Source organism: Hyperolius riggenbachi, chromosome 12 (genome assembly GCF_040937935.1).
Source record: "Hyperolius riggenbachi isolate aHypRig1 chromosome 12, aHypRig1.pri, whole genome shotgun sequence".
Taxonomy (NCBI): domain Eukaryota; kingdom Metazoa; phylum Chordata; class Amphibia; order Anura; family Hyperoliidae; genus Hyperolius; species Hyperolius riggenbachi.
The window spans coordinates 53,508,683-53,531,326 of record NC_090657.1 but is presented as its reverse complement, the minus strand read 5'-3'; the positions used below and the strand labels follow the sequence as shown (position 1 = coordinate 53,531,326).

The 22,644-nt window shown below is 47.1% G+C and overlaps 2 protein-coding genes across 5 annotated transcripts in view; both read left to right on the top strand.

Moving 5' to 3' along the window:
* LOC137541225 (epsin-3-like) overlaps positions 1-3,438 on the top strand; it is a 64,478-nt gene extending 61,040 nt beyond the window's left edge. For both annotated transcript variants that reach the window (XM_068262413.1, XM_068262414.1), the window contains exon 10: positions 1,365-3,438. In XM_068262413.1, coding sequence (XP_068118514.1) covers positions 1,365-1,735 — 371 coding nt within the window. In that variant the 3' untranslated portion in view covers positions 1,736-3,438. The remainder of the gene's footprint in view (positions 1-1,364) is intronic.
* A 4,917-nt stretch (positions 3,439-8,355) lies between these two features.
* CACNA1G (calcium voltage-gated channel subunit alpha1 G) overlaps positions 8,356-22,644 on the top strand; it is a 654,443-nt gene continuing 640,154 nt past the window's right edge. For all 3 annotated transcript variants that reach the window (XM_068263037.1, XM_068263036.1, XM_068263035.1), the window contains exons 1-2: positions 8,356-8,431; positions 13,494-13,630. The gene's annotated coding sequence lies outside the window, so the exon portion shown is untranslated. The remainder of the gene's footprint in view (positions 8,432-13,493; positions 13,631-22,644) is intronic.

Below are 22,644 nucleotides of genomic sequence, written 5' to 3'. Positions count from 1 at the left end.
AAGACTGGACATTAAAACCACTTAAGGACCAGCTAACGCCCATAGGCGTCGGCAGGTCTTAAGTGGTTTCCCATGGAAACGGCCGCTCGAGCGTCCTTTCCATGTCAGTTCACGGAGGGTGTCTCCGTGAACAGCCGGAGAGCCGTCGATCGCGGCTCGCCGGCAAAATGTAAACACGCGGGGAAGAAATCCCCGCTGTTTACATCATACGGCGCTGCTGCACAGCAGCGCCGTGACATAGATCGGCGATCCCCGGCCTCTGATTGGCCGGGGATCGCCGGCATATGATAGGCTGAAGCCTATCCTTCAATGCGCAGGACGGATATCCGTCCTGCGCAGCCCATGGAGGGAGAGGGAGGGACGGGAAGGCAGGGAGCGCCGAAAACGCTGCGGAGGGGGGCTTTGAAGAGCCCCCCGCAAAGCACAGCAAGCTGGCGGCGATCAGACCCCCCCCCCAGCAGGACATCCCCCTAGTGGGGAAAAAAGGGGGTAAGTCTGATCGCCCTGGCTAAATCCTGATCCTGGCTGGAGTGCCCACGCAGCACAGATCCTGCAAAACACCCCTGGTCCTTTCCATGTTATCCTCGAGATTCCAGAACCTGTCTTTTTGGAAATATAAGATGCTCTGGATTATAAGACGCACCTAGGTTTAGAGGGCAAAAACCAGGGGGAAAAAAATCTGCTACACTTGGTACATCTGTAGTGCAGGGGCGTCTTGTGGATGTTTTCCCTCCAATTATTGTGCACCTCTTTTGTACCCCCTTTATTTCTTGTGTCCTTCCATGTCCTCCTGTGCCCCCCATGTGCCCCCCATGTGTCTTCCTGGGTCCCCGTTTTTCTTCCCCATGTGTCAGCCTGTGCCCGTTTTTGTCCCCGTGTCCTCCTTGTCCCCCTTTTGTTCCCCTGTGTCTGATATATGTCCTCTGAGTCGTCCCCCCCCCCCCATGCAATGTAATTACATTGCAGGGGGGGAGGTGTGGAGGACAAAGAGGGGCAAGTGGGGGACAAAACAGGGAGTCCCCCACACCGCAGCGGGTCAGGGGTTCATATTGGTGGGCATTCGTAAGTTGGGACTCCTTATATTTGGCTTTTTCTCCCCATTTTTGTGAGAAAAAAAGTGCGTCTTGTATTGATCAAAATATGGTAATTCATCTACTTGTCGCTCTACTTGTTTGTATGTGAGGTTACCTTTGAAACATCTACTTTTGGTGGGACCACATGTTTGGGAAACACCTGCTTGACTTAAGACTTTAAAACATTTTTCATGAAATGAATGGGTGAACATTCGATTGTCCTCTACAATTCGTGTGAATCGGTGGCAGTAGGAATAACCCGTTTTGACCCTAATATTAATTCTCTTGTAGGTCCAGCAACTGCATCACCTCCAAACCCATTCCAGATAGGAGACCTGAGGCCTTCTCTAAACCAGATGAGGACAACCTCTCCTGTGCCAGTCCCCATTACCGGACCACCACCAATGCTGGCGCCAATGCCAGCCAACACAATGGATAACGGAATGAATGCTTTAAGGACCCTTCCGCCAATGTCTGGATTCCCCATGGTATCTTCCTCCTCCATCCCAGTACATCCTTTCCCCACCACTGTGCCACTTCAGCCAGCCCTGAGTTACCAATACGCCCCATACCCAGTCTTAAACCAACTTCCTGTCAGCCTGCCTCAGCCAATAATGCCTGGTCCTGGCTCTCCAAAAGCAGGAACCAACCCTTTCCTCTGATTGGCTGAAGCCGCTGCTACATCATCTCCTGTGCTTTTGCCTGATTATGCTGCATCTGTGACTTTCACTTACTAGACAAGGAAGACTGAAACGCAATAATAAATTGGCGTAATTAAAAAACGCAAAATGATCTAACAAGGTATTTTCAATGGAAACAAAGTATTTTTGGCATTCAAGTTGTGAGTTTTATTATATCTAAAATAATGAGGTTGTTATGCGCTAGATCATTTTTTTAATGAGCCCTGATTATGAATCTGGGTCACTGCTAAGCGGAACAGAATCTTTACAGCGACGAGATTTAAGGGTAACTATAGCTAGCTGTCAGGATGCTATTATCACTAATTTTATTAAACGGGATTACAGCCACGAGTCTACAGGGGTCTGGCGTCGCATTGTGTAGGATTTCCCTGCCTCTCTGTGTTACATGGAGAACTCCAGGCACACAGCTAATGACATAACTGAAAAACAGGATGTGTGAAATGGAATAAGAGTTTTGTTTAGGTAGCCATGCAGCTTTCTCCTCTGTGCCACTGAGCAACACTACTCAAAGCAGAGTCCCTCCCCCTTTACTGTGATTGGTTGGTGAGGAGGAGGAGCACAACAATAAAGCACCATTATTTGGCTCTTCTCTTCTGTAATCAAGCACAGACAGAGTGGTTGGTGGCGGCATTGTGTAATAAAGTAGAGACTGATCCCACTCCTCTCCATGTGACTGCAGGGCTGATACAAAATACAGACTAAGGTACTTATTATTATAATTATTATTTAGTATTTATATAGCACCAACATCTTCCGCAGGTCTGTACAGAGTATAATGTCTTGTCACTTTAAAGAGACACTGAAGCGAAAAAAATATATATGATATAATGAATTGGTTGTTTACTATGAATAATTACTAGAAGATTAGCTGCAAAGAAAATATTCTCATATATTTATTTTCAGGTATATAGTGTTTCTCTAACATTGCATCATTCTCTAATATGTGCAGATTACACAACACTCAGCATTCAAAATGATTCTTTCAGAGCAGTCTGTGAACTAATGACCTCTCCTCTGGCAGAGAAAAAGACATTTGTTTACTTACAGTTGAGATAATAAAAGTCAGATAACAGCCCTCTCCACGACTAACTTAGTCGGAGAGCTTAATAGCTTTTTTGCATAGAGATAACAACTGGAGTTTCTTAACTCTTCCTGTACTGGAAACAATTAGACTGATGTATCTGATCTTAATGTTTTATTTCTTAGCTGTACTACACATACAAATCATAATATCATCATTTTTTTTCCGCTTCAGTGTCTCTTTAACTGTCCCTCAGAGGGGCTTACAATTTAATCCCTACAATAGTCATATGTCTATGTACAGTATGTATCGTGTAGTGTATGTATCATTGTCTATGGCCAATTTTAGGGGGAAGCCAAATAACTTATCTGTATGTCTTTGGGATGTGCGAGGAAACCCGAATTACTGGAGGAAACCCACAGAGACACAGGGAGAACATACAAACTCTGTGCAGATAGCACCCTGTCTGGGACTCAAACTCTGCAAGGCGAGAGCGCTAACCACTACGCCACCGTGATGCCCACTACGCCACCTGCTGCCTGTGCTACTGATGATGACTGAGCCTTGTACAGACTATGGAGCAGAGGTTTCCGAACTTTTTCAGCCCAAGGACTGCTTTCAAGTCCAACATTTTTTCCGGGGTCTGGGGAAGGAGGAGGTCCCTGGGGAGGGGGGGGGGGGGGCAACCCAGGGCTTAAAGGACAACTGAAGTGAGAGGGATATGGAGGCTGCCATATGTATCATATTTATTTTCTTTTAAACAATACCAGTTGCCTGGCTATCATGCTGATCCTCTGCCTCAAATACTTTTAGTCATAGACCCTGAACAAGCATGCAGCAGATCAGGTGTTTCTGCCATTATTGTCAGATCTGAAGATTAGCTGCATGCTTGTTTCTGGTGTTATTCAGACACTACTGCAGACAAATAGATCAGCAGGACTGCCAGGCAACTGGTATTGTTAAAAAGGAAATAAATACGACAGCCTCTATATTCTTCTCACTTAAGTTGTCCTTTAAAGAGAACCTGAAGCAAAATAAACGTGGCCAGTTTAACTTACGTGGGGCTTCTTCCAGCTCCCTTAAAGAGAACCCGAGGTGTGTTTAAAGAATGTTATCTGCATACAGAGGCTGGATCTGCCTATACAGCCCAGCCTCTGTTGCTATCCCAAACCCCACTAAGGTCCCCCTGCACTTTGCAATCCCTCATAAATCACAGCCATGCTGTGAGGCTGTGTTTACATCTGTAGTGTCAGTCTCAGCTGCTCCCCGCCTCCTACATAGCTCCGGTCCCTGCCCCCGTCCCTTCCCTCCAATCAGCAGGGAGGGAAAGGATGCAGGCGGGGACTGGAGTTCTGCAGGAGGCGGGGAGAGCAGCAGACTGACACTATAGAGATAAACACAGCCAGCTCTGACAAGCTGTTTGTCAGCAGCGTGGCTGTGATTTATGAGGGATTGCAGAGTGCAGGGGGACCTTAGGAGGGTTTGGGATAGCAACAGAGGCTGGGCTGTATAGGCAGATCCAGCCTCTGTATGCAGATAATATTCTTCAAACCCACCTCGGGTTCTCTTTAAAGAAAACCTGTAACGAAAAAAAACCTCCCCTGGGGGGTACTCACCTCAGGTGGGGGAAATCTATGGATCCTATCGAGGCTTCCCCTGTCCTCCTCGGTCCCACAGCGGTGGCGATAAAGCTCCCTGTACGGCGGGGATGTAAATATTTACCTTCCCGGCTCCAGCGCAGGCGCAGTATTGGCTCGGAGATAGGCGGAAATAGCCGGTCACTGTCGGGCCGCTCTACAGCGCAGGCGTAAGTCTCCTGTGCCTGTGCAGTAGAGCAGACCCAACAGAGATCGGCTATTTTTGCCTATCTCCGTGTGGAGAGCTGCAACAGCACCTCTGGCTTGTCGAGTGAAGATTCTGGGACACTTCCGGGGAGCCAGCGCTGGACTGCCTGCATCTACTGGGAAAGGGGGAAGCCTCATTGGGACCCTGAGGCTTCCCCCTCCCTAGGTGAGTAATCCCAGGGGAACTTTTTTTTTTTACAGGTTCTCTTTAAGTCCTTCTGTGACCTCACCATCATTCGACGCTCCTCTGATAAGTCTCAGTGGCCTTCTGACAGCTGCATGCGTGGCCCCTGTTCGGGCGCCTACTAATCACAGCCCTGTACCCGGAGCATTCTGTGCTTGTGCAGTTTATAAAAATTGGAACAGTGCATGCGCGGATCTAAGAGACCCATGACTGGGGCCGAGCGTATGCAATAGCCCGCGACTGGCCCAGCCGGCAAGCTTTCAGAAGGGCACTGTTGCAGGACAGAGCAGCATGAAATGACACAGAGGGACCAGGAGAGGGCTTCAGGGGGCTGGAAGAAGCCCCAGGTAAGTTAAACTGGCATCAGGGCCAGATTTACCAAAAGGCACTGTAGGCACGTGCCTATAGGCGCCTGGTGATGGAAAGGCGGCTCACTCCCCTGCCTGAGTGCCTCCCTCCTTCCCTATGCAGAGTCCTGATGAGATTGCAAGTGGGAGGTTACTCAATCTGCTCTCGACATTCCACTGACAAGATCTCCCTTCAGCCAGGGGCACCTCTAGCTACTTAACGCTGAGGATACCTCTGGAAACTTAATACTTGGGGGACCTCTAGCTAACCCTGACATAATATTCAATAAAAATATGTTTTCATACTTTTTATATGCCATACGGTTATCATATTTGCATTTGTGCATTATTATTATTGATAATTTAGAAATTACAAGTTCCCAAAAGTACAGTTTTTTGCTTTGAGAGCTGACTTTGCATTTTATTCATAACTGGTTTTATTCATTATGTATTGAAGGCAGAAATGCTTTGAGTGTCTGTCTGTGTCCAGGAGCTTCTGCACAGTCAGAGAATGTGTCACGTTCCTCACTTGATACAATTAAGTAAACACAAGATAACATTATCTACACTTCGGATGCGTCCACATTTCTCTGCACTGAACTTTCCAGCCCTGTGTGTAACCCTTTGAATGCTGTTCTAGTAAAAAAAAATGCTGGTTGTATATAATATGCTGTAAATAATTTTGTAGAGCAAAGAAGAAATGCTGGGTTTCATTCTGCTTTAAAGTGAACCTGTAGTGAGATGTATACAGAAGCTGTCATACCTATTATTATTGTGCATTTATATAGTGCTGACATCTTCCGGAGCCCTTCAAACATACTCTCAAATCCCACCTGTTCAGACAAGCCTATAATTTGTTATAGTTAGTATTAGAGGCTCACTGCCTCATCCACTAACCTCTGTGTCTCCTTCCCTAATGTCTTAACACCCCTACTACCCTCTAGATCAGGGGTCAGGAACCTTTTTGGCTGAGAGAGCCATAAACGCCACATATTTTGAAATGTATTTCCTTGAGAGCCATACAAGATGTTTCAAACTGGCAGTGTGCATGTGCAGCAGAGGGCTCACGTCCCTGTTGCCATGGTGATGTGTATTCAGTTGATCTGCCGGGCAGCAGAAGTGTCACATGTCTTCAGCAAGATCAGCATTTTCCCCGAGAGCCAGACAGGAGAAATACCGACTAACAGCTTGTACAATTAGCTAGCTGACTTGGAGGTTGATTCACTTTGTAGGATGAAATACCTGCACTTTGGCCAAATAGGCTTCCTGTCAAGTGACAGACAGCCTATTGGGCCAATCATAGTGCGGGGATCTCATCCTACAAACTGTGAGCCAGATGTAGCCATCAAAAGAGCCACATCTGGCTCCCGAGCCATAGGTTCCCTACCCCTGCTCTAGATTGTAAGCTCACAAGGCCAGGGACCTCCTCCTAGTGTTATGATATGAACATGTACCAGTATTGGTGATGCCTCAAACCACACATGAGCTGTGTATGTATTTGTATTGCTTGCAGTGTCGCAACAATAGGGGGTGCAGAGGTTAAGACCACACTGGGGCCCCTGGACCAGAGGGGTCCACAAGGGGCCCTCCCTCAACCACAGTATTAGCTCTTCAATGGTCCGGTGCTGGCAATGATCACTTTTATAGATGCTTTGAATAGTGGTAATCATTAACAAGCTGCTCCCCATCCCCTTCTTGTGGAAGCCCGTGGTTGATTTTGTTGCACCATATGAATTGTTATGTATAGAATGCTTGGGAGGGGCCCAATGTAAAACTTGCACTGGGGCCCATAGCTCCTTAGCTACGCCACTGATTACTGGATGTCCTGATTGTACATTTTTGAACTTATCCTGTATCTATGCTCCCCACTACAGACACTCCCCAACCTACAAACGACTCGAGTTACAATGTTTCATAGATACAAAATAAAGTTGTCTTCTTGTACAATATATACAGTATTGTTTTTTTTATTACACATTGTTAAACGTTACAGTATTGTATGAAATGTTAGTAGTTTAAAACACTTTGAAAGCACATTAAAAACAACCCAAAAACATAGTTTATACTTTATGTCCAAATCCAAAGTTGTCCTAAGTAAATCATTTATCCATGTTTCACAATGGACTCAACTTACACACAAATTCAACTTACATACAATCTCCAGGAACAGAACCTGATCTGTATTTGTTCTTTTTCTAGGTAAAGTGCTATGGAAGATATTGGTGCTATAAAAAAATACATAATAATATGAATAATATAGTCATTTCATATGTATTCATTGTATGCAATGGCTATTGCCAGGCTGGCCTGCTGATATTACAGGTTTCGCTCTGGTTCACTGACTTAAAGGACAACTGAAGCAAGAGGGATATGGAGGCTGCCATATTTATTTCCTTTAGGCAATACCAGTTGCCTGGCTGTCCTACTGATCTTCTGCCTCTAATGCTTTTAGCCATAGCCCCTGAACAAGCATGCAGCAGATCAGGCATTTCTGACACTATTGTTAGATCTGACAAGATTAGCTACATGCTTGTTTCTGGTGGGATTCAGGCACTACTGCAGCCAAATAGATCAGCAGGGCTGCCAGGCAACAGGTATAGTTCAAAAGGAAATAAATATGGAAGCCTCCATATCCCTCTCGCTTCAGTTGTCCTTTCGCAGGGGTCCCCAACCAGGGCCGGGCCGAGGCATAGGCTGGAGAGCACAATTCATTCAGCTGTCATTCCTAATTGTGTATGAAGCAGAAAGAAATAAGAAAAGGGGATACAAAGCAGTGACTGCAAGCCAGATAACTAGATATTAAGGTGTTGGGGAGGTTGTGGGCCCTGTGGCCCTCTTAGTCTAATAGCAATCAGTGTGTGACAGCTGGGGTGGAAGGGATGGAGGGGCGCACTTTGGTGTCTCAGCCTTGGGTGCTGTAGGACCTTGTCCCTGCTCTGTCCCCAACCCCCGGGCCACGGCCCATTAGTGGGCCGCAGGCTGTTTTGAGCTGGGCCGTGCCGTCTGTCATTACAGTGCAGAGAGAATTGTCACTGAAGTTCCGTCTATAGAGAAGAGCCATCTGCAGCCACTGTTACTGCTGCCATCTAGTGTCGTCTATTTGTAATGCAGAATGCTTTCAGTCTGTAAGGACACCAGGTGGCAGCAGTGAGGATAACTGGGACGCTCTGGTCTCTTTCCAGCCACAGAGTTCAGTCTGGACTGAGGTGAGAAGCTGATGCTGGAAGCTACTAGAGTGCGAAGAAGAATGGAAGAGTAGAAGTGAGTGTGGGGAGGAGAAAAGGGTGAAGTGAGTGTGGGTTGGAGGGTAAAGTGGCTGTGGGGTGGAGGTAAGGGTGAAAGTGAGAGGGAGGCAGATGAGGGTAGGAAATGACTGCCAGTAGACAAGGAAGCTCAGGCAGTACCCCCCTTCACACCAAATGTACCTTGATCTGGTGGCTTATGCAGCAGCCCCAGTGCAGTGTGAAGCCAGTGCTGAGGGTAATGAAGATAGTGGTTAGTCAGGGCTGGTGATGTAATGACCCTGCCTGTAGAACAAGCTCCCCCTGCACGCAATTACACCCCCGTCCCCTGCATTCGCTTGCATATGCCCGGTCCTTGGAAAAATTGTCTGATGCTGAAGCGGTCCTTGGGTCAAAAAAGGTTGGGGACCACTGCTAAAGTGAACTTTAAGCCATATATAAAAAAAAAATGAGTTTTACTCACCTGGGGCTTCCCTCAGCCTCCTGCAGTTGATCGTTGCCCACGTAGAGTCGCTGCCATCCTCCTGGACCCGCCGGCGGCCACTTCCGGTTTCGCTGTCAGCCGCCGACAGGCTGGGAAAGTGAGTGATTCTTCGCGTTCCCAGCCACAAGAGCTCCCTCTATGTTGCTATAGCAGCATAGAGGGCGCTATTGTGACTGGGAACGCGAAGAATCACCCGCGTTCCCAGCCTGTCGGCGGCTGACGGCAAAACCAGAAGTGGCTGCCGGCAAGTCCAGGAGGATTGGAGCGACTCTCCGTGGGCACCGATCAGCTGCAGGGGGCTGAGGGAAGCCCCAGGTGAGTAAAACTCATTTTTTTATTTGACTTAAGTGCCTCGTTAATGTATTGGAGGTAGGGATGGATGGTCAATGAAATGCAATTAACCTCCTTGCCGGTTATCCCGAGCTCAGCTCGGGGTAACCTGCGCAGGAAGATTTCTCAGGCCCCGCTGGGCCGATTTTCACAATTTTTTTTTATTGCACGCAGCTAGCACTTTGCTAGCTGCGTGCATATCTCAATCGCCGCTGATTCGCCGCTACCCGCCGCGCCGCCAACCCCCCCTCCAGACCCCTTGCTCAGCCTGGCCAATCAGTGCCAGGCAGCGCTGAGGGTTGGATCGGGATTCCCTCTAACGTCATGACGTTGGTGACGTCATCCCGCCCTGTCGCCATGGCGACGGGGGAAGCCGAACAGGAAATTCTGTTCTGAACGGGATTTCCTGCTTGCAAATAGCGACGGCGGCGATCGGAATAGGTAGGGGGATGCCGCTTGTCAGCGGCTATCATGTAGCTAGCGCTAGGCTAGCTATATGAATTAAAAAAAATAAAAAAAAATTAAAAAAAAAGTGCTGCGCCGCCCCCTTGCCAAAATAATTGGAACGCCAAGGGGGTTAAAGGGAATCCTAGGTTAGAGGAATATGAAGGCTGCCATATATATTTCCTTCGTAAACATTGTCTGGCAGCCTTGTTGATCTTCTACCATAAGTAGTTTCTGAGTCAAAACCCTGGAACAAGCGTATGGCTAATCTGCTGCATAACTTGTTCAGGGACTATGGCTAAAAAAAGTAGAGGCAGATGATCAGAAGGATTGCCGGGCAACTGAAACTGTTTAAAGGGAACCTTAACTGGTGGGGGAAATTTTTTTTACTTACCTGGGGGCTTTCCCAAGCCTCCTGCAGCCGTCCTGTGCCCGCGCCGGTCCTTCTGTGCCCTCCGGTCTCCCTCCGCGGCTAAGTTTCGTTTTCGGCCGACTGCCAGTTGTCCTCGGGAAAAGCGTCCTCTTCTTCCGCATTCCCCGTCGTAAAGAGCCGTAAAGCCGTAAAGGTTTCCTTTAACCACTTGCCGACCGCACGCTTATACCGTGCGTCGGCAAAGTGGCAGCTGCAGGACCAGCGACGCAGTACTGCGTCGCCAGCTGCAGGCTGATTAATCAGGAAGCAGCCTCTCGCGCGAGCGGCTGCTTCCTGTCAAATCACGGCGGGGGGCTCCGTGAATAGCCTGCGGGCCGCCGATGGCGGCTGGCAGGCTAAATGTAAACACAAGCGGAAATAATCCGCTTTGTTTACATTGTACGGCGCTGCTGCGCAGCAGCGCCGTAAGGCAGATCGGCGATCCCCGGCCAATCAGTGGCCGGGGATCGCCGCCATGTGACAGGGGACGTCCTGTCACAGGCTGCACAGGACGGATAGCGTCCTGTGCAGCCCCGATCACCAGGGGGCCAGGTAGGAGAGGGGGGAAGCGGAATTTCGCCGCGGAGGGGGGCTTTGAGGTGCCCCCCCCGCAAGCCACACGCAGGCAGTAGAGATCGGACCCCCCCCAGCTCATCATCCCCCTAGTGGGGAAAAAAGGGGGGTGATCTGATCTCTCTGCCTGGTGTTTGATCTGTGCTGGGGGCTGTAGAGCCCACCCAGCACAGATCACATAATTCAATGCTGGTCCTTAAGGAGGGGTAAAGGGTGGGTCCTCAAGTGGTTAAAAAGAAATAAATACGGCAGCTTCCATATCCCTCTCACATCGAGTTCCCTTCAATTTCGAGTTGATGCAGTATTATGCAAATTTTGTATGCAAAAGTATGCAGCTTGAACATGAACTAATCGATGTAACATTCAAATGGTCCATTTTCAAGCTGCATAAATTGACTTACAAAATTTGCATTATCCTGCATCAACTCAAAATTATCTGCCTCTCATTGACCATCACTAATTGGAGGCAGAGGATCAGCGGGACAGCCAAGCAATTAGCACTGCTTAATAGGAAATAAATATAGCAGCCTCAGGGTCCTGTAGCTTCCTCCAGTCGCGGCCAGGCTGGCGGTTGCGGAGAGAAAAGGTACTTCTATTGCCCAGACTGGCCGAAGTTACAGGACCAGGTATTGGCGATACAGAAGACTGAGGACGGCGGCATGGGAGCGATCCGTGCGCATAGGTCTGGAGGAAACCCCACGTTTGTATAAAACTTTTATTTTAGATCGTCTCTGGTTTCCTTTAATGTAATTTGATGCATCTTGCAAGTGATCTTTTCCACTTCCTGGATAGCCAGCAGAGATGCGATCTTAAAGGGATACTGTAGGGGGGTCAGGGGAAAATGAGTTGAACTTACCCGGGGCTTCTAACGGTCCCCCGCAGACATCCTGTAAGTTCAGCTCATTTTCCCCCGACCCCCCTACAGTATCCCTTTAAATCCGACTAGACAATTTTTATTTTTTGCCCTACATTGAACAGAATGTCGCATGAACCGTAACTTTAAACAGCGCTAATGATGAGATCACCAGGGCTAACTAAGCTGTCAAGTTAATCATTTATTAGCCCTCTGCATCGGTTTTGCCTTGTGCAAAGTTCCAGTCCAGGCCATGTGAATTCTGTTTCCTTTCTAGCAAAAAAAATCTCCTACAGTCAGAATTTATGCTCATCTGTAGCCTCCAGTGGAGTGAGTGAAGGTGGCAATAGCGAGGTTGGTTTCTACCGATGTTCTGTACAAACTGCAGGTGAAGTGTTGCAGTAGTCCAGCCGTGATGCGACAAAAGCCTAAACTAGTGTTCGCAAGTCTGCGGGTAGTAATAAGGTATTTATATCAAATCTGTGAGACTTGCAACCAAATGAGATTTCCTTCCCATCTGATCAATCATCTTGATCCACACACCACCTCTCAATCAACCAAGGTGGTCCACACCACCACTATCTGATCACACAAGGTGGTCCACACCATGAACACCCAACCAACCATAGTAATCCACACTGTCTAATTAACCATCAGGATCCACATCAGCATCTCCCAATAAACCAGTGTGATTCATACCACCACTATTTCATCAACCAACGCAGTCCACACCATGACCACCCAACCAACCACAGCAATCCACATTACTCAATCATCCATGGGTATCCACACCACCATTACCTGATCAATGAAGGTGATCTATACCATGACCACCAAACCAACCATGGAAATCCACACCACCCAATCAACCATGGCGATCCATACCACTAACCATAGTGATCACAACACCACTACCTGATCAACTATGGTGATCCACACCATGATTAACCAACCAACCATGTCAATCCACTCCAATTTATCAACCGTGGTGATCCTCACCATCACCCAACCAATCATAGTGATCCACACAACCTAGTCAACGTTGATGATCCATATCACCACCACCTAATCAACCATGGTACTCCACATCACCACCAACTCGCCTCTTCCACAGCTTTGACCCTAGTTTGTTCCCTGTGATGGATTCATTTAATTTAACCAAAATTATTTGCGGTATGCAAATTTTGAGTCCCCAATTACATAACCTTACATTTAACGATATTGAACCTTATATGCCAAGTAGTAACTGAATTATTTGGTTTGTCTAAGTCACCTTGTAGAATAGGGACATCCTCCATGGATTATATTACTGTACAAAGGCTTCTGTCATCTGCAAACACTATAGAACCTATCTATAAATGTAGAAACATGGAAAACAATGTTTGTTTAGCATTGTTTTTGTTTGCCACATTTATAGAAGTACCAGTAAGGTCTGAACATCCACTTTTTGTGTGCGTTCAAGATTTATCAGTTACTGATAATTATAATCAGTATTGTGCAGACCAGCAAGCTTCCAAAAAGGCGAACCGTTCTGTTCACGAAAAATGGGAATATTTTGTGTACCATTTTGATACTGGTGTGCAGCATAAAACAATGGGTAGAGGAGGAGAACATTACTCAAATCCATAGGTTCATGTGTGGTATCATGGATGGACCCTTCTTCATAAGTTCTTGGGGGCATGCCAAGTACTTTTGAAGACTGCCAGGAGTGACAGTCAACTTCAATGGTGGGCAGCGGTGGAACAAGGGGGACCAAGAAGGCTCTATGCAGTGTTTCCCAACCCTGTCCTCAAGGCCCACCAACAGTGCATGTTTTGAGGAAATCCACAGAGGTAGTTAATCAGCTCTGCTGAGACACTAAATACCTCACATGTGCATGTTTGTGGTTTTCTGCAAATCACGGACTGTTGGTGGGCCTTGAGGACAGGGTTGGAGAACTCTGCTCTATGGGATCCAGAGCCTTACCTCTACTTTTCTTGCTTTAGGTTTGCCTTACAAGATTGCCTACTAACATCTTGGTGCCAGATAATCCGAAGACACCTTCAGTGGTCTTGTGGAGTCTACGTTTCGATGGGTCGAGCTGTTTTGTTAGAGCAAGAGGGACCAATACAATTTCAGGCAGGTGGGTGTAATGCATTAATGTCTAATCAGTGTATAGGAAAAAGAGAAGAACCGTTGTCTAATATTAAATATCATAACTGATATAATCATATGCGCCAGTTGACTAGTATGTACTGCGATGCTGCCACATCAGTTGGGCACAGGGTGGTGTCGCTAATAGTAAAATATCGGTAATTTGAAATTAGCGATATTTTACAATGCACTATCCGCCACTTATTCTAACCTTAACCCTCCACTGTAAGTGCCTAAGGACCATCTCCACTTGGCTATGATGACTCGTTTGGGTCAACATTCCAGAAAAAACAAAGGGCCACTGGATGTAGTCACTGAGTTAACCCCTGGGACAGGGGAGGAGACGATGCAAGATGGAAGGAACGCCCCAATTGTGATACAGTGTCTGCGCTATGTATCTCCGTTTCAGAGCGACAAATGCCTTTGGTGCTCTGAAATACTGATACACAGCTCAGACACTGTCTTGTATTGACCCGAGGAAGCGGGCATGTCCCATGAAACGCGATGTCTTTTTATTGGTATCTAACTATAGAAATTTTATTAGAAGAAATGAACACAACAGAGGCGCCAACAAGAATAAAATAATTAAAAGCCGTCTAAAAGGAGGGATGTAGGTGGACTCGCCTCCCTCAGGCAAAGACCAGCCAATGAGCCGTTAATTAACAACAGTACTATTTATTGGGGATTCTCCAGGTATGCAACGCGTTTCACGGGCAAAGCTCCCACTTCATCAGGCAATCGAGTATGGAGAAACATATTAGTAGGTCAAGCTCTGGAAAGAATGCCTTTGTGAAATTTTAACCTCTTATCATGAAGTTAGGCTGTTCCTATTACTTACCTCTACTTGCTACACATTGTATGACAATTGGGGCGCTTCCTCCCATCTTGCATTGCCCCCCTGCAAGTGCCTAACACTTATCTAAAATCGTGCGCCCAAATGAACGATAGTTGTTGCCACTTGTCTACGGACAGCTACAACCATTAAAGAGACACTGAAGCGAAAAAAAATATATAATATAATGAATTGGTTGTGTACTATGAATAATTACTAGAAGATTAGCAGCAAAGAAAATATTCTCATATTTTTATTTTCAGGTATATAGTGTGTTTTCTAACATTGCATCATTCTCTAATATGTGCAGATTACACAACACTCTAAATTCAAAATGATTCCTTCAGAGCAGTCTGTGAACTAATGACCTCTCCTCTGGCAGAGAAAAAGACATTTGTTTACCTACAGTTGAGATAATAAAAGTCAGATAACAGCCCTCTCCACAACTTTGAAAGTCGTAGAGATTAATGGCTTTTTTGCATAGAGATAACAACTGGAGTTTCTTAACTCTTCCTGTACTGGAAACAATTACACTGATGTAGCTGATCTTAATGTTTTATTTCTTAGCTGTGCTACACATACAAATCATAATATCATAATTTTTTTTTCGCTTCAGTGTCTCTTTAAGTTCTATGCAGTATCTACATGCAGTAACTATCCTATTTTACACCCTCGCCCTGGGTGAAATTTAGCCTAGAAACTGTCCTGCTTGAGGGACAGTCCATTTTTTTGAAACAAATCCCCTGTTCCACTTTGCTCTTCTGTTGTCCACCCTTCAGATCTTATTGTGTAGTTCCATATTAATAAATGTATTATTAACTACTACCAGTGTCTAAACTTTGCATCGCACCTGTAAATGACTGCATTAGTTGTGTTAGAGTGCAGCGTGTTTTTGTCTAGTATTGTATTGTGACCAGGTGTCCATGGCAGGATGAGAATCTAAGTGAGTTTATGAATTGTTCATGTTCCTGGTCCCCGGAGGTGACACAGAGAGAGCGTTCCTTGTCTATGCCGATGAAAGGCATCCTCGCCCATTTTACCAAGTTGGGAGGCATGTTATTACCAGGGGATAATCTTTATGTAACACGTCCCCATTTAAAGGACCACTATTGCAAAAAATTGTAAAATATAAAATGCATGTAAACACATACTGTACAACTAGGTATTATTTTTCTTCCAGAGTAATATGAGCTATAAATTACCTTTCCCATATCTTGCTGTCACTCACAGTAGTTAGAAATCTGACAGAACTGACAGGTTTTTCACTAGCCCATCTCCTCATGGGGGATTCTCGGGGGTTTTCTTTATTTTCAAAAGTACTTAGTAAATGCCAGTTGCTTGGTCTGTATTTCATTTATTCTTTACAACAGCACTCCCTGGGAAGGACCTATACAAAGATACAGGCCGCCCTCCCTACCTGTTTGCACACTATTCTGGCAGTTGGACGGAGCAACTGCCATTTACTAAGCGCTTTTGAAAATAAAGAAAACTCTGAGAATCCCCCATGAGCAGATGGACTAGTCCAAAACCTGTCAGTTCTGACAGATTTCTACTACCTACTGTGAGTGACAGCAACATAGGAGAATATTAATTTATAGCACATTCTACTGTGGGAGAAATGTGCTTTTCATTTATGTGTTTTAAATGTGACAATTTTTTGCAGTTGCGGCCCTTTAATACGGATGGTTCTGCCGCCCCCGTTTATCAGTGTTGCTCATTCCGGGTGATAGACCCGCTGGCCAGAAGCAGTTATTACAGTTCACTTTTCTCTCCGCAGACATCAATTATTTACACCTGGCCCAAGTGTCCCTCCTGCGCCTGAATATCCTCGCCTCCGTTATCCCAATAGGGTTTATAAAAATTCATTAATACGGAGCGACAGCCGAGCACAATGAGGAGATGATCCTGCCAACCTCAGCATGGCAACTACTTTGTCTCTACCTGGAATTTCCCCGCTGTCAGCCGTTTTCAGGTTGTCCACACAAAGCAATGTGGCACATCATGCGGCGCTAGGACGAGCGGCGGTGACAGCGCCGGGCGGAAGGAAAGGTTGAGGAGAGAGAGCTCGGGGCGAGGAAGGGGATTCCGCTGAATCTTAATCCATCCTCGCATGTGACACTGGCTCTCTGGCTCTTCTGACGTCTGCTGGGACAAATAAAGCCAGGCACACTCCCGCGGCTGCGTTTCTATAGAGACAGCCAGCGCATCTCGCTGTTCGCCTTTCATTCCCATCTGCTTTGTACAGACAATGCTCCGATATTGTGGCGGAGTCGCATGCAGAGAGGACCAGGCTGGGAAGAGAGCAAGGCGAGAGGATATTGTGAAAAGCCAACACACAATTAGAGGAAAGAGGAGATAGAGAGCCAGAAATGTGCTACCAACCAACCCCCTCAGTGTGACCCACATAACAATTTAAAGGACAACTATGGCAATAAATTGTAACATTTAAAGAGAACCCGAGGTGGATCTTCGGGGAGCAGATGGGACACAGAGGCATGTTCTCTGCCTAATGACATGCCTCTGTGTCCCCACACCTCTGCTCTCTGCCCCCCCTTCCCACCACCATGCTATAGCACCCCGAGTTTAGTGACAAGATTTGTAGCTAACTCAGAGGTAAACACATGGGAGAGGAATTCCCTGTTTAGAACACCCGCCAGGGGCGTTCCTGCAGGGTTTCCTGAGCTGCCACTGGGCAGCTCTCTCCCCCTGGCCGCGCCTCCTGCTGCTCCCCCGCCTCCCTGCACACTATGAGAGACAACACAGTGTCTCAGTGCAGCGTCGTAACCCAGGGATCACCAAAGTGAAAGTGGGCCATTGCGGCCCACGGGAGCGGCGGGGAGTGGCAGTTTTTGCGGTTACCTGATCCTCTCAGTCCTGCGGATCAGGTAGCCTACTTTCTTATTTTTTGAGCCCACTTCGGGCTCTCGTTAAAGCAGAACTGTAAATACTTTTTAAACACATTGTTTCACTTACCTGGGGCTCCTGCAAGCCCCCAGCAGCCGTCTTGTCCCGCGCCGGTCCTGCCCGAGCCGCCATTCTCCCGCTGCCAGCTACTTTCGGTTTCGCCGCCGCGACACTGCGCCTGCGCGACTCTTGCCACACGTATCCTTTCTTCGCGTCCCCTGCTATTGCAGAGGGGAACGCGAAGAAAAGATACACTTGGCAGGGCTGCACTGGCATCGACTTAGAAGTCGAGGTACGGAACGGAGTGGCGGCGGGAGAACGGAGGTGAAAAGAATATAAAGGCTGCAATATTTATTTCCTTTTAAACAATAACAGTTGCCTGGCAATCCTTCTGATCTATTTGGCTGCAGTAGTGTCTAGATAACACCAGAAACAAGCATGCAGCCAATCTTGTCAGATCTGACAATAATGTCAAACACCTGATCTGCTGCATGCTTGTTCAGGGTTTATGGCTAAAAGTATTAGAGGCAGAGGATAAGCAGGCTAGCAAGGTAATAAATATGGCTGCCTAAAAGGTAATAAATATGGCAGCCTCCATACTTCTCTCACGTTAGGTGTCCTTTAACAAAGTTCAAAATTGATAGAATTTCAAGGATAGGACATTTCTAAAAGTATAAAAAATAAAATAAACAATACCTATCTAACATGAAATTCTTCCTTGCATCTTCATTTGAAGTGGAGTTAAACTCTATACAGTATATGTACTCACAATAAATATACTATGCCCATAGCTGGGCCGAGGCAGAGGCAAGAGAGGCTCCAGCCTCAGGGCGCAGTGTAGGAGGGGGCGCACATCTCACTCAGCTATCATTTCCCTATTGTGTTTGAAGCAGTAAGAAATAAGAAAAGGGGGTACATGGCAGTGACTGCAGGCCAGATAACTAGAGATTAAGGTGTTGGGGGCCCTGGGGAGCCCCTTAGTCTAATAGCAATCAGTGTGTGACAACTGGGGTGGGAGGGGTGCACTTTGATGTCTCAGCTTTGGGTGCTGGAGGACCTTGTCTCGGGTCTGGTATGCCTGTAACACCTTTTCCATTGTTCGGATATTCATCCTGGGTGAATTAGGAAGTCCCCACCCCAATTTAGGTAGCCAGGTGTGCCCCCAGTATTAGGCAGCCCCCTCCCCAATATAGGTAGCCAGGTGTACTCCCTGTATTAGGCAGCCCTCACCCCGTTTAGGTAGCCAGGTGTGCCCCCAGTATTAGGAAGCCTCCTCCCTAGTATAGGTAGCCAGATGAGCTCCCAGTATTAGGAAGCCTCCTGCCCTGTATAGGTAGCCAGATGAGCTCCCAGTATTAGGAAGCCTTCTCCCCAGTATAGGTAGCCAGATGAGCTCCCAGTATTAGGAAGCCTCCTGCCCTGTATAGGTAGCCAGATGAGCTCCCAGTATTATGAAGCCTTCTCCCCAGTATAGGTAGCCAGATGAGCTCCCAGTATTAGGAAGCCTTCTCCCCAGTATAGGTAGCCAGATGAGCTCCTAGTATTAGGAAGCCTCCTGCCCAGTATAGGTAGCCAGATGAGCCCCCAGTATTAGGAAGCCTCCTGCCCAGTATAGGTAGCCAGATGAGCTCCCAGTATTAGGAAGCCTTCTCCCCAGTATAAATAGCCAGGTGTGCCCCCAGTATTAGGAAGCCTCCTGCCCAGTATAGATAGCCAGGTGTGCCCCCTGGGGAGCCCCTTAGTCTAGTAGCAATCAGTGTGTGACAACTGGGGTGGGAGGGGCGCACTTTGATGTCTCAGCCTTGGGTGCTGGAGGACCTTGTCTCGGCTCTGGTATGCCTGTAACACCTTTTCTATTGTTCGGATATTCATCCTGGGTGAATTAGGAAGTCCCCTCCCCAATATAGGTAGCCAGGTGTGCCCCCAGTATTAGGCAGCCACCTCCCCCATTTAGGTAGCCAGGTGTGCCCCCAGTATTAGGCAGCCCCCTCTCCAGTATAGATAGCCAGGTGGACCCCAGTATTATGCAGCCCCCTCTCCAGTATAGATAGCCAGGTGGACCCCAGTATTAGGCAGCCCCCCTCCCCAGTATAGATAGCTAGGTGGACCCCAGTATGAGGCAGCCTCCTGCCCAGTATAGGTAGCTAGGTAACTGGGTACAAATCCCTTGGGCTGCAGCTCCCTATTTTTAATCTGTTGCGCCTTATATGCAACCTCTGTATTCCATCTGTAGCAATTCCTCTTCCACGTCCAGCCGCCCCTCAGCCAGCTGCCTCCCAAAGCCCGGGCCTTTCTGGCCTTTCCCGAAATCCAGTCCTGGCTCCCCCAGCCCCAGGATATGCAGCGATAGTCAAGCTTGTCTCACCTCCTTAGGGCTGCAAACATGTCCATCCATCCTCAGCAGCTCCCCTCTCACTCTCTGCCCATCCTGATCTCATCACGCGACCTGTAGGAGGAGAACCAGGCAGGCAGTAGAGCCCTCAGAACTGGATAGAGCAATGAAATGCTGAGATAATTACTGATGACATTTAGTTACAGAATGACTTCTCTAGCTCTTATTCATGGAATCACTGTAAGTGGACTAGCCTGGAGATCCCATACATATAAGAAGAGAGTTTTTTTGCGAATTTTCCTTTTGCAATGTTTTCAATAAATACCAATGAAGCTAATTTACATGAAACTGGTATTTCATTAATTTCAAAACCATGCATGATCTTTAATGCAAAACTGCAATTATTATGCGATTTCTCTGCATTGCCATTGACTTGCACTGAAACATCTGAGACTTTATGTGGCATAAATACAAAATACATACACTGTATATAAAAAATAGACGAACACCAGTGTTGGATAAAATTGGCCGAAGGCGCTATTTATCGCGGGTTTTAAAAGAATTTAAAAAATAAGTTGAACAATTACTTTATTCAATAAAAATCATGAAATATATGCAACTTTATTGAACAAACCATAAATCAATTTTAATATTCAAATCAATAATAATAATAAACTTCAGTTTATCAAACTTAGCCTGCCCAACACCGTGGGCAACGTTTACTGCTAATAAAGGCAATCGCCTATGACAGTCTATATATTTAAACAGTCCAAAATTTTCTAAAAGGTAAGTGTGGAACGGTGCACTGGTTAAGGGCTCTGCCTCTGACACAGGAGACCAGGGTTCGAATCTCGGCTCTGCCTGTTCAGTAAGCCAGCACCTATTCAGTAGGCGACCTTAGGCAAGTCTCCCTAACACTGCTACTGCCTATAGAGCACGTCCTAGTGGCTGCAGCTCCAACGCTTTGAGTCCGCCAGGAGAAAAGTGCGAAATAAGTGTTTGATTGTTTGAAACTTGCCTTGACAGAAATTGAGAGAAAACCCACAGCATCATCTGAACTGTGAGGGGGATCATTGTTGATTGGCGGCCAGAAAACCCCACGCCCTCTGACAGCTGTCAATCACAGGTAACGGTACTTTCACCCAGGGCAGTAGGAGCTTGTGCGACTGGGCCAGGGGCCCGCTTGTCATCCCATTGTGCTGCGTGGGTTGGGGGGGGGCGCAACAGCACGTGAACCAGCAGCAGCAGAGGGGACACCAAATACTCACCTCGCTGCTATCCCCGCACTGCATCTACAAACTTCTTCCTGTCCTGCGTTCCAGCTCACAGTAAGAGAGCCCCCTAGGGCGCTAGAACAGGAAGAAGTAAATAGGTGCAGCGCTTTGATCACGGCGAAGTGAGTATTTGATGTCCTCACTGCCGCTGGTTCGCGTGCCGCTGCATCCCTCCTCCGCCTGGCTACCTATACTTAGACACCTATCCCTGGCTATCTATACTGAGGCACCTATCCCCTGGCTATCTATACTGAGGCATCTATTCCTGTCTACCTATACTGTGGCACCTATTCCTGACTACCTATACTGGGGCACCTATTCCTGGCTATCTATACTGGGGCACCTATTCCTGACTACCTATACTGGGGCACCTATTCCTGGCTATCTATACTGGGAGCACCTATTTCTGGCTACCTATACTGAGGCACCTATTCCTGGCTACCTATACTGAGAGCACCTATTCCTGGCTGTCTATACTGAGGCACCTATCCCTGGCTATCTATACTGAGGCACTTATTCCTGGCTATCTATACTGAGGCACCTATCCCTGGCTATCTATACTGAGGCACCTATTCCTGGCTACCTATACTGAGGCACCTATTCCTGACTACCTATACTGGGGCACCTATTCCTGGCTATCTATACTGGGAGCACCTATCCCTGGCTACCTATACTGAGGCACATATGCCTGGCTATCTATACTGGAGCACCTATTCCTGGCTACCTATACTGAGGCACCTATTTCTTGCTATCTATACTGTGAACATCTATTCCTGGCTACCTATACTGGGAGCACCTATTCCTGGGTTACCTATACTGGAGCACCCATACCTGGCTACCAAAACTGGGGGACCCTATTCCTGGCTACCTATACTGGAGGCGCCTATATTTGGCTATTTAAAGGAGAACTGTAGTGAGAGGCAGGGGTGTTTCTAGCCACTTTGTCACTCCAGGCAAGAAAACCTGTGGCGCCCCCCCCCCCACTCAAATCTCAGGGCCAGCCAGGGGAGAGTGGGGCATATAATATCAAGAGGGGGCACGCCACTCACTATGAGGCAGTGGCGTACCTAGGGTATTTGGCACCCGGTGCTGATTATCCACAGTCACCCCCCCCCCCCCCCCAATAATTGGGGCTTCGTTGCGCGAAAAATGTGTGTGGTCATAGACCAAAATGTGGGTGTGGTCACGGGTGGAGACAAGTTTACATGAACTTAGCAATGGTGGGACATTAGATTAGGACAGTGGTGGCGAAAAGTCACTTATCAATCGCAAAGTGCCAACAGCAATTTAAACTAAATACAAACATTTTAACTCATACATGAACATTATGGAAAATCCAAGTTGAAAATAAACTGTGAAGATAAACAATTTCATCCATCCTACTCCTGAAAAATGTATTTTTTTTAGAACCCCCCAGTTTTATTTTCTGTTTTAAAAAGCTAAAAAAAAAGTAGGTTTAATGCTATTGTCTCATATGATGATGATTCTGCTTTTCCCATACTCTCGCAGTTAGCAATCATGAGGCCCCCAACAAGACAAATTCAGCAATCATGAGGCCACCAACAAGACAAATTCAGCAATCATGAGGCCACCAACAAGACAAATTCAGCAATCTTGAGGCCCCCAATAAATCATGAGTCCCCCAACAAGACAAATTCAGC